The sequence below is a fragment of the Pygoscelis adeliae genome, unplaced genomic scaffold (genome assembly GCF_000699105.1).
Source record: "Pygoscelis adeliae isolate BGI_AS28 unplaced genomic scaffold, ASM69910v1 Scaffold42, whole genome shotgun sequence".
Lineage (NCBI taxonomy): Eukaryota > Metazoa > Chordata > Aves > Sphenisciformes > Spheniscidae > Pygoscelis > Pygoscelis adeliae.
Genome location: NW_008824283.1, coordinates 2,169,562 through 2,180,949, shown reverse-complemented (window position 1 = coordinate 2,180,949; position 11,388 = coordinate 2,169,562). Strand labels below are relative to the sequence as shown.

Below are 11,388 nucleotides of genomic sequence, written 5' to 3'. Positions count from 1 at the left end.
GCCCCCGGCCGCCTGCCAGGTGCAGCCCGGCCGGCTCTGGGCACTGCTGGGGGGACCCGGCTGCGCGGGGCAGTCAGGTTTGGCTCTCTTGAAGGGGCTGCTGCAGGGCTGGGGCTTGGCGTCGGCGGCGTCGCGGGCGGGCAGCTTCCGCGGCGGCAGGCAGTAGGTATGCATGTAGCGGATGAGCTCCACCACCGAGTGCATCTCCCCCTCGCAGGAGAACTGGCTGCTGGAGCCATCCTCCGCTGAGGAGGGGGGGGGCACCGAGTCGCCGGAGCTCAGCGAGTCCTCGCTGGAGTCACTGTCATCCTCGTGATGGGCACAGTTGCCCAGGGATGGGTGGTGGCGGCCGCTGGGGCACTCCTCAGGTGCCCGGGGGGCTTTGGTCTGGGGGCACGGGGCGATGGAGGTGAGGTGCCGATGCAGCTCAGTGCAGCTGCGGCTCTGCGCCTGCGGGACACTTGCCCTCCTGTCCCGGGGACCCTCCACCTTCGGAGAGGAGAGAGGAGAAAGTCAGCCCCGAGCCCTGCAGCCATGACCTGATGCAAGTACCAGGCATGGGGGGAGAAGTTCCCCGGGCTAACAGAGCTGCCCCGCATCCTTGAATCCCCCAGTCCCAGCCCACCAGCATCCCGACCTGCCTGGGGGTCAGCCCCACACCCCAGGGGGTTTCCACCAGGCATGTGGGGCCAGCAGCCCAACTGCTGCCCCTCCAGCAGCCAGCACGCAATGATGCTCCTTCTCCCTGGGAGGGATTTGCTGCTCTTCCCAGGCAATCTAATTTGCCGGGCCTAATGCACCGCACAATTACTATTAGCCAAGTAGAAAAATATTTGATGGCAAATTCTGCTGGGTTTCAAGAGATTAGCTTAAGTGACGGGGTCAGCTGTGCAGTGTGGCCTGCAGCTCGCCCCAGCCGACGGCTCCTGGCTCAGGCTGTGAGTCAGCTGGGAGGGGGGCAAGGGAGCGGCCAGGGAGCACGCAGGCCTTTCACAAACTAGCGCTCAGGGAAGCTGGGAGAGGCCTGACCCCACTGGGTCCAAATGAGATCGAGACATTTCTCAGCCGAGCATGAAGCCCGAAGGTTTTGCTGAGCCCGGACTGCAGCCCCCGCACAGACAGGGATGGGAACGCCACACGCTGCTCTGCCAGCGGTGATGGTCCCCGCTTGTCCCCAGCCCCTGGCCCAGCTCAGAGGCTGCCCACGCTCCCCAAAACCGTCCTTCAGTGACCTGCTTTAGGACAGTTCCTGAGATGGGGCTGGGATGGGCTCGAGCTCTGCCCACTGAGGTAGTACCTTTGCACAGGGCCGTGCGGGTCGGGACTTAGGGGTCCCCGGGCGCCGGGTGCTCCCGTCCCGCTGAGCCTCGCAGCTCGGAGGCACGTGCGATGGAGAGAGGAGCAACTTCTTCAGCTGCAAAGAGAAGCGGCAAGAAAAGGAGTCGGCATCACAGCAAGGGCATCACAGAAAGTGCCGGCGGGGCCGCAGCCCCTCGGCTTGCGCCTGCACTGGGCACGTCCATTGCTGAGCATCCGACCCAACAATGGGGGAAGAAAAATAAAAAGGCAGGGAGGCGTTTCCCACCTCCCCGTGGCTGCGGGGGCAGATGCCTGGCCGCGCGCAGCCCTGAGGGGATCGGGACTGTCTCCACAGCATTCACCCATGTCCCCAGGGACTCCCAGCAGGTCGGGGCGATAGGGACATGAGGGAAATTCCTTCCCAGGGGCACCCCCGCTCCTGTTAGACACACAGGAGCTGTCGTAGCATCCAAACTTCTCACTCCATCAATTCTGCCCTTAGGTGACAGAGGCTTTACATTGGCATGAGTGATGGGTTTGGACAGCTCGTTTGGGTCCCCGTGCAAGGCTCATTTAGCCGAAACATCCAGAGAGGCCCTCGACTCATTAATGAGCTTTCAAGGCATTTTGCAGATGCAAGGCCTTGTGGGACCTGTTGAGGATCTTCCCCAACATTCTCTGTCAAGCCCATGGGCGGTGGGAGTGGGGTTTTCCCTGAGCTACCCACAGTGCCGCCACTTCTCATGGCAAGGTCAGCATAACATTTTTCTTCTACTCAAAACCATTTTTGGTTAGGGGAAAAAAAACCAAACCCCACACCCAGCAATATTTCGTATTCCACCCATGTCGCACTAACAAGCAAAGGCGACAACAACTCAACAGCAAGACGACTGCGTAGGCACCGGGGGACTGCACAGAGGAGACAGATCTGGGGCCCCCGTGCTGGCTGGCAGGCATGGAGCCCCGGGGCAGGCACAGGGGGTTTTAAGGGGTGATAGAAATAGGGGGTGCCCGGGTCAGGGTCTGCTGGGAACATCAGCTGGGGCACCCACAGCTTTAGGTGTGCAGCTCCTGTTGGTGGAAGCAACCAGCAACTTTCCCCCCCCACCCCTGCAACGTATACATCCTATATATACACATACATATCGTGTGTGATATATACCCCCCGCGCAGGGCGTGGGCGGTGGAAATGCACACTCTCACCACTGGATGTCACTCCTTCCCGCCACAGCCCCGGCTTTTGGGGAGACCCCGGGGCCAGGCTGGGGGTCCCTGGCGGGGACCATGAGCTCCAGGAAGGAGCGGGCTGGGTGCCCCTGTCCCAGGGGACCTCCCGGGAATGACGGTGGTTTGCAGCAAATGCTGCCAGTTAGTCTGGGCCAGGAGGGGGAGTGGGGCTGGAGCCCCGATATTGCAGTGAACAAAGAGGGATGCTCCAGTCACCAGATCTGTAGGGACTGGAGGCCACACAGCCCCTGAGGGGGTTGTGGTGGAAGGCATGGGGGGGGCCAAACCCTCCCGCTGAAAGCTGAGGGCATGGGCTGTCCGACACTCCGGCCAAGCCCTCTCTGTCCCTCCTGCGAGAGCAGCAGGGAGCTCGGCCCCAAGGCAGAGCCGGAGGGGAGCAGCCACCGTTGCTCATGGGCATGGGGCTGGGATGTGCTAGGGAGACCCCCGGGCAGCCCCACATCCGCGCGTCCGATTAAAAGCAGGTGTGGGTCTTGCCAAAGCAGCCACCACCCCTTTGACACCCGCCCCCACCCCCTTCATATATATATTTGTATACACACAGCTTGTTCCCGTGAGGATGGTGATGGAGGTGACAGCAATGATGCAGAACATGTATACGTATACAATACAAGTATATGCTTTGGTATTGACGATTAAAGAGTTTTAAGCCTAGAATGAAAAAATTCAGACCTTTGCTTCCTATCATACCCATGCAGCCGGCTTATCAGGGGCTCATCCAAATCCACCTTAAACAGTAGGAAGTGGGTTCTTACTAGAGACAGCTCATCAAACTCGGGGGCCGGGGGCGGCCCCCCCGTGACCGGGGCGGTGGGTTTGGGGGAGGGGGCAGGCGAGGTGTAGGCATGGTTGAGCGTGTCCCCCTCTTCCATAGTTCGGAAGGCAGCCAGGCCCATGTCATCTCCCTGTATATCATCCAATGTCTCGGTGAGGGCTGCCAGCAGTGCTTCGTTCTCGCTGTCTATTATCTGAAAGGAGCAGGCAGAGAAGAGGGGGAGTTAGTCTGGGCAGAGGGACCAGGGGATGCTGGGCAGGGGGAAGAGGGGCAGGCAGTGCCACACCAGCACCCACATTTCCCGGTGACCCTGCAGGGGACCTGGGGGAGCCTCTCCCCAAAGGAGCACTAGGATGGGATCAGGGGGAGAGAGACCCAACTGGAAAAGGAGCATCAGTCTGTCCCCCTGCACCCCCAGCAGGAAAATAATGAATCAGGGTATCTTCTCTCCCCATAGTTGCCTCCACCCCACCATGAGGCTAACAGCAGCAGATAAAGGACCTGTGATTAAAAGGCTTCTTGCCCAAATCCTCCTGACTCTGGGCTGCAAGCTCCCAAGTGAGCCAGGAGTTCCTTCTCTTTGGTCCTCCTCCATCGTATTCTGAATGTAAACCATGTCCAACAAGAAGCAGGCTACCATCAGTTATAAAATTAGCGCAGGGGTAAATTCAGACTCACAAGGAGGACTGTTGACTGCACACAGCCTCCCATGTTTCTCTCATCTTGTTTGAAAATTAAATATCTTTTGTTCCGTGCCCTAACCTTGCTCGCAGTTACCAGAGCAGGCTCCAGGGAAAGGCAGCAGGATGCTCCATTTTTGGCTCCATTTCTTTTCCTCCTGTTATTGGCACGAGACCACTGTGCATACAAGTTCAGTGGGATACATTTCATCATACTCCATTGCTCCTAATGGGCCTGTCCTTTGCATTTCTTTTCTGTTTATCTTTTCCCCAGGAAGTTCAGCGGAAAATATGTATCTCGTGATGTAGGCCCTCAGCTGGACTGGACCATTTTCAAGCACAGCATCAGCATAGCATAAAAGCCAGAGGGTTGTTATTATGTTCAGGTTAGAAAATATTGGGGCTTTTTATTTTTTCTCCCCTCCTTGTTTAAATAAAAATCCTCTTCCCTCCCAAAATGTAACCCAGAGTCGGTGACTAGTGGGCACCAGTGGATCGCAACCTTGTCTGAGGGGGTAAGGGCCTGGGTGCTGCTCAGGAGGGCATGGTGACCCCAGCCCCCAAGGACAGGGCACATCCAGGGCACAGCATGAGCTTTGGGAAAGGTGAGCGGGCTGCCCAGCCTGCTCTGCCCCTGGTCCCCGGGCAGCTTCTGCAGCTCCCTGCCTCCAACCTGCCTGCGCTGTGCTCACAGCCCTGCCCTGGCGCCACAGCTCTGCGAGATGCTCAGCTCTTCTGCAAGGAGAGGCAAAAACGTGCCAAGGGACAAGGACCAGCCCTGCCGGTGCCCAGGAGCATCCTCTGCCCCGGCACCACTTTGTACCGCGTGGTCCCAGGTGCCAGCACAGTGATGGGGCCATCCCAGCACAAAGGCTAGGAGAGAAACCAGTTGCCCTCTGCCAGAGGGACCCCAGCCCCACACACAGGGAGGATGCCAGAGGTGGAGAAAGGGGCTGCTTTCTGCTCCTGGGAAATAAATATACCTGCCCCACGCCACAGCCCTGAGACCCCCGCGCTGCTGCCCCGGCACACCCTGCCATCCTGGGAATTGAATGGGACATGCTGTGCACTAGCTGTAGTTCCCTTTTAATAATACATCACAGGAGTGCTGGCTCAGCAGCAGTCCTCTGCTCGTCTGCCTCCTCATTAGCCTTACTCTGTTTGCTCCATTTACAGCCAGCACACAAATTAATGGAGCACTAATCAGCTGGGGAGGAGCTATTAATAGCTGTGTGGGCCCCCTCCTTCTCCCGCCCTCCCCCTAGCCTCCATCCCCGGAGTCCCCTGTGCTAGGAGGATGGGGGTACCTGGAAGAGCTCGGAGTCGTCGGTGCTGTACTGGCTGGAGTCGGTCTCCGAGTGCTCCCCACACCACTGCAGCTCACTGAAGCAGCTGGCCGAGTCAAAGTCGCTGGCATCCAGCTGAGACAAATCAATCTCAGGGAAGTCGGAGTAGAGGTGCTCCTCACCAGACACCTCATACTGAGGAGAGAAGAGAAAGGTGGTAAGCCCACTGCCATGCCAGAGGGGCAGGCAGCAACAGGCAGCAGCAACCACCTGTGGAGACAGCCGGTCTCCCCTCACGCTGTCACCTCCGCTCGATCCCATTACTCAGACCCTCTTTTGAATCAGCTTTAGCAAATGGCTCCAGGAGCAATTACACGGCAGTGGAGAGCACAGAGAGTACCTCTTCACTGCACATCCTGCAAATCAGTTTGCACAGCCTGGCACTGGCACTGCTGGTTACTGAAAGCCACCCCACAACTGCCACCAAACCCCCCCTCTTGTGTCCCATGCTGTGGCAGGCGTCAAAACAGCAGCATCTGCACGGGAAGAGCCTCATCCCCTCTGGCGAGCGGAAGCTCAAAGCACAGCACAGCTCAGACTGCGGCGGTAAAGCAGCTGCTGGTGCTCTTAGGGGAAATCATTCCTGCCTTTGGTGCCCTAAGGGTGACATCCAGGGTTATCCCGCTGCCCTGGAGATCAGCGATAACAGAGCGAGGCAAGAGGCTTGGGCGCACACAAGACAGCAACACACGGGGCCAGGCTCCAGTGGGCGGCCTCACGCCTGGTTGGTGTGGCTGCTCCGTAATCTGTCCCTGTCCTTGCCACATGGCACTGAATCACTTGGGGACAGTTCCTCTGGGGAATCTGCACATCCGAAGGCAGCACCAAGGCAACACAGACCCTGAGACCCGCATTGCACACACAGGATGAGAAAAGCAGCATGGAAACGAATTGATGTCTGGGTGCACACGGGGCAATGCGAGCTCTAGGAACTGAGCTAAAAATCTGTTTGACCACAGAAAGCAGCTGGAACCTGCCTCGCTTCTGCCTGGCTCCCAGCTGCTGCCCGGCCACAAAGCCCCGTGGCTGCATCCAGCACCCGCGGGAGCGAGGGCTGGCGCTGGCATGGCCTTGCCTGCACTGCTGCTCGCTGCCTGCACCAAGCCCTCGGGTCATGCTTGGTTTTGCCCCCGATGTCCAGGTTCAAACGTGGCAGGGAAAGGTCTGGTGCGACTCCTCCCGGTATTGGCTGTCCAGGGGGAGTTTTCTGGCAATGAGGGAAGCAAGTTTATTTACAGAGCAAATGGATTTTGGGGCAGGCAAATATCTGAGCACGTGAGAGAGGCTGCAGGGGCAGGAGAACGTGGGGGCCTCCCCTCCAGAAATGCCCTGGAAGGGTCTCCTCTGAAACTCAACGGGAAGGAAAAGGGATTTCAAACTGAGCTGCAGGAATGGAAAAGACAGTGGTTTCTCTCTTTTTCTTGACTTTTTTTTTTTAATTGGGATAATCTGGGATTATTGATTGTGTTCCCATAGGCTGAGAAGCCTGTGTGCCAGTGCTTCCCACCAGGTTTAGGATACCCTGTGCCACACCAAAGGACATTCCTGTGTACACAGCCCCCCCCTATTTTGCATTTCTCATCTGCTTTCTGCCCCGTTCCCGCCCAGGGGTGGCAAGGAAAGCGTGAGTGGTTTGGAGGATGCAGCAAGGGCAGGAGAGAGTGGCTTCACAGCCCAATAGCAAGCCAGTGCTGTGTCCCAGCAGCAGACCACTGGCCTGGCCGTCCCCATGGCCACAGCAGAGCTGGGGGCTGCGGGGAACTGCTGACCCTGACCCAGCCCCGCCGGTGTGGGCAAACCCCACAGGGGACCGGGGAGCTGCCCCCGTGCTTGGGGGGATGCTCTCCCCAGTGTCTTCCATCCGCCCTGCCGCTGGAGGGAGGTGTATCAGGTAGACATCTATGAGCGTGGTGCCGCTAATTGTATCGGGCACAAAAAAACATCTATGCAACGCCCTGAACAGCTCTGGGATCCGGATACTCCTCGTGGGCCCTCCAAGTCTGGGGCTCTTCAAACCTGCCCTGTGAAAACCTTTGCTCCCCAGGTGGTCAGAGCACATGTAGCAGGTCAAGGGTCCCTGTCCTCATCACTGCCAGCTCTAGGGGACACAGATGTTACCTTTCCCCCAGCTCTCCTGTCCTCTCTGCTCAGGGGCATTCTGGGCTGCTCTGGGATCAGATGTCCTTTGGCCTTTCAGATGTGTCCCTTACCTGCTGTGGATTGTCCCTGCTTTCCTGCCACCGCTCTTGCGCCTGCTCCAGAAGAAATCTTGCAACAACTTTGGCTCCCCCTTCTCCCCAAATCTTCCCATGGGAACACAGGCAAAGGCTTTTATTTTTAGAAAAGCCATACATACATATATATATGTGTGTGTGTGTGCGTTCAATTAAAAATAGCAAAGCAGTCAAATTCTCCTGCTCCTTTTGATATGCCACTAGGGAAAAGATCCTGGTGCTGAGATCACAAGGAGCAGCTGACACCAGTGCTTGGGACATCTTTTGATCAACTCCACAGATGTGACAAGTCCCCATTGGCAACAGGGCTGGGTAAAAATAAACTGCAACCTAATGCTGCTGAGCTGCCCTCTCTGGGCACCCCGGAGGCAGGAGTGCCCCGGCACTGCCATGCTGCGTGCAGCCATCCCAAGGCAGTGGTTGGCAGCGGATGCTCCCAGGTTCCCAGCTAGCACGGGTCAGGACTGCCCAAAAACTCTGCTCTGCCTGCATCGGTCCCCCTCCTCCTTGGAAAAAGTGAGTAGAGCCTTTCCTCAGTGCAGCTGCCCACAGGGGCACCTTGCAGGGCATCCTAGCGCGAAGCTGCAGCTCCAGCCAGCCCCCTCTGCTAGAAAGGGTCATTTAACTAGCCCAGCCACCAAGGACTTGAGTCTCTGGAGGGAATCCATCACTCTGAGCACCACTAGCCCGGCACCGAGCGCTGAGAACAGAGCCCCTCTGGGCTGGCCGCAAGGGTGGGGGGAGGACCCAGCCCCCCTGCCCGGGTAGGGAGTGGCAGTGATGGGGAGGCTGCCTGTGGGCACTGGACCTCATCTGCTCTGACTTTCCCTTTTCCCACCCTTTGCATTTCCTGCTGCCTTGGGAGAGGAGTGAACTTTTGTTCTAATTTTACTCGGGAGTTTGTAGGAAGATCAGCCATGGGTTCTTGGTGTGCAGCCAGCAAACACCCATGGAGACATGCTCAAAAATTCAGAGGCATCCTCCAGCCCAGACACCTGGCCCGTGCACGCTGCAGCATGGCCGCGACTAGAAAGCTGCCGGCAGCTCGTTGCGACTTGTCTGATGAATCCCTGCTCCGGGGAAGAGGGATGCCCGGGCAGCTATGTGGGTGCCCCCATGCCTCCTCCTTTGGGGGAGCAGGAGCCCAAGCCTGGGCATCCCCTCTGGCAGCAGGAGCGCCCTGCAGCAGCACCACATGGGCAGCTGCACCTGAAAGCTGAAGCTAAAAGGTGGAGGGCATTTGGGGGAACGGCCTCCTTTCAGAGACATCCTCCTCGGCTTTCTTTAAAGCATGAACCAACTCTGACCTCAGCCCTAGCAGAAATGCAATTGCAATTACAGGACAAAGAGGCAGCTGATACTCGCTTGCATGTTGTAAGGAGCTTCGCCTATACAGAGGCTTTGCTTGCTGGGAGGACAGAGCATTAACGTTTTTATTCATTTACTGCTGAGCTCGGACAGCCCTTCCCTGCTGCGAGAGGTTTATAACTTCAATCGTGGGAGCAGAGGTTGCCCCGGGAGGCCGGCAGGGACCCTCGCACCGAGGGTTTGTGCTCGTTTCGTGCCCCTGCCAAGGCTGGCCAGACCCAGCAGCAGCCATGCTGTGTGTGCCCAGGGAAAGCCTGGAGATCAGGAGGGCTCTCTGCCCGCCGTGGCTGCACCGCCCCACTGCCAGCCCCACCATCCATGTCAACCACAGCGGATCTGGCAGTAGCGAGAAAGTGCAAGGGACAGTCTCCAAACCAGCAGTCAAGGACATCCAGAGGTCACCTCGCCAACTCTCCTGTCCCGGGGAGCCTCGGCTGCGCCTAAACGTTTCCAGACAAGTGCCAGCGGGGCCTCTCCCTAAGCACTGCAGTTGTGCAGGGGCTGGCTCCCCCCCAGCCTGTGCCTGTGCCTTCTCCTGGAAACCCCACGTGAGCAAATCAGTCTGAGAGCTTCTGGTGGCTCCTCGGTCAGTATCCCTTTGTCTCCCAGGGCTGCGAATGGAAGAGCTCCTGGGTGCTCTGGGGACTGCACCTACCAGGGCACCTGCTGCTCCGACTCCCCGTCCCTTTGCAAAGCCCCTGATCTTTGCCCTTCCTGGGGCAGTGGCAAGGCGAAGCGGGATGAGGAGCTGACATGGGGGTTAGCTCCATCTCCCTGCCTGATCGTGAGGTTGGCCGATGCGGGCAATCGTCTCTAGTGTCCCCAGCAGCTCCAGCATGTGTCCTGGGTTGGACATGCAGCAGAGTGAGGGCAGCCACTGGCTGGAGCCACATCCAAGGATGCCCCATTGAGCACAGCTCAGTGCTGGCTCCCGACGTCGTGGGGATGGCAGGTGGTACATTTCCCCTTTCAGGTCTTTCCCCTGCTTTGGAGCAGCGTTAACTCTGGTGTGGGAGCATGTGAGGTCTTATCTCTGCAGAGACATGAGGTTCCTCTCCAAGCCCAACTCTAATTCAAATATTGGATTAATGAGACAGGAAATGTTTTCCTCTTTTTCAGTGTCAACTTGGGCTCCTCAGACTAAACTCCCCAGTTAGTGGGGCTGGAGAGGCCAGCTGGGAAGCGGGCTGCCGGCTCCCCCGGGCAGCTGTACCCAGCGAGCCCACCAAGAGCAGACCTTGGCTCCATGTGTGTGCAGCCAGCTTGCACGGGGAGTGGGCAGCGCATGGCCCTCCTGCCTGCCAGCCTGAAAACAGGCACCTGCCACCTGGAGTTCAGCAGCCTTCAGGCAAATGCTGATGCTTTGCGGTTTTGCCTTCCCTGCAGCAAGCCTGGGAAAGAAGCAAAGGGGCGATGCCACCTCCGGACACGGTCTTGGAGGAACTGCAGCCCTGCCGCCAGGAAATAGCAACCTAAACCAGGGCAAGCAAGAGAGCTCAGCTGGCCGTTGCCTGCGGTGCTTAACTGGCTCAGAGGGGCTGGGGACAGGGCAGTGACGGTGACAAAGAGACCTGCAGATCCTCTCCTCTGTCACACCCCCGACAACAGCACCAGTAGAAATTTCTCTTATCTGCAAAACCTCTGGGTCCAGCCCCTTGAAGTTGTGGCCAAGTATTTCGCAGCGAGGCTCTGAGCACGCCGGGTGATGGCACACGCATTGTGCTCATGCTTAGTGAGGCTGCAAAAGTTTCGGCTTCTGAAGTCTGCCGGCGCAAAAAGCGCTGCTGGACGGGCACAACGCCTTCACAGGAACTTAATCCTGTTTAAGCCTGGGAGGCCAGATTTGCATTGCTGCCTGCATATATGGCCCCAGGATGCTTTGCAATTGCCTTGTCACTTACATGCCACTTTGCTGTACAGAAAAAAGGAAGGAAAGCGGCAGCTCCTCGGAGGGGCCGAAGGAACCGGCCAGAAACAGGCAGCCCATCTCCTCGCCAAGGAGCCGAAGCAGTGACTCAGCCCCGCACGGAGCCTCCTCCTTCCCCACAGCCGAGTGCCTACCCAAAGCATTAAGGGATAAATATACATCCACACGCGCTGGAGACAGAGCCCCAAATTAGTCAGTAGCATTTAGGCTGGGACCCAAACCAGCAGAAGGTGAGAAATGCCGAGAACACGAAGTGCCGGCTCCTGCCAGCCCTCCCTCGGCGGCACGGGCAGCGCCGGCTCCTGGTGCCCATGTTCGGACAAGGAGTTTCCCTCTCCTCGCCTTCACCCCAAGCTTGTCTCTAAAAAGGAAAGAAAATCCTTGGGCAGGGGTTTTGGAGAGAGCCGTCCGGGCTTATCAGGGAAATCCGTAATTACAGACTGCTTGAAACGGGGATTACAGCCATGCAGGGAGACGGGCACCACGCAGCTGTTTCACTGGGATGAACTCT

The 11,388-nt window shown here is 58.1% G+C and overlaps 1 protein-coding gene across 1 annotated transcript in view; it reads right to left on the bottom strand.

The window, feature by feature from the left end:
- Positions 1-11,388, bottom strand: part of PPARGC1B (peroxisome proliferator-activated receptor gamma, coactivator 1 beta) — a 36,391-nt gene that overhangs the window by 7,127 nt on the left and 17,876 nt on the right. Inside the window, exons 2-5 of the mRNA XM_009318567.1 lie at positions 5,310-5,483; positions 3,303-3,515; positions 1,298-1,414; positions 3-489 (exon numbers count right to left, since the gene is read on the bottom strand). Of these exons, the coding sequence (XP_009316842.1) occupies positions 3-489; positions 1,298-1,414; positions 3,303-3,515; positions 5,310-5,483 (991 nt within the window). The remainder of the gene's footprint in view (positions 1-2; positions 490-1,297; positions 1,415-3,302; positions 3,516-5,309; positions 5,484-11,388) is intronic.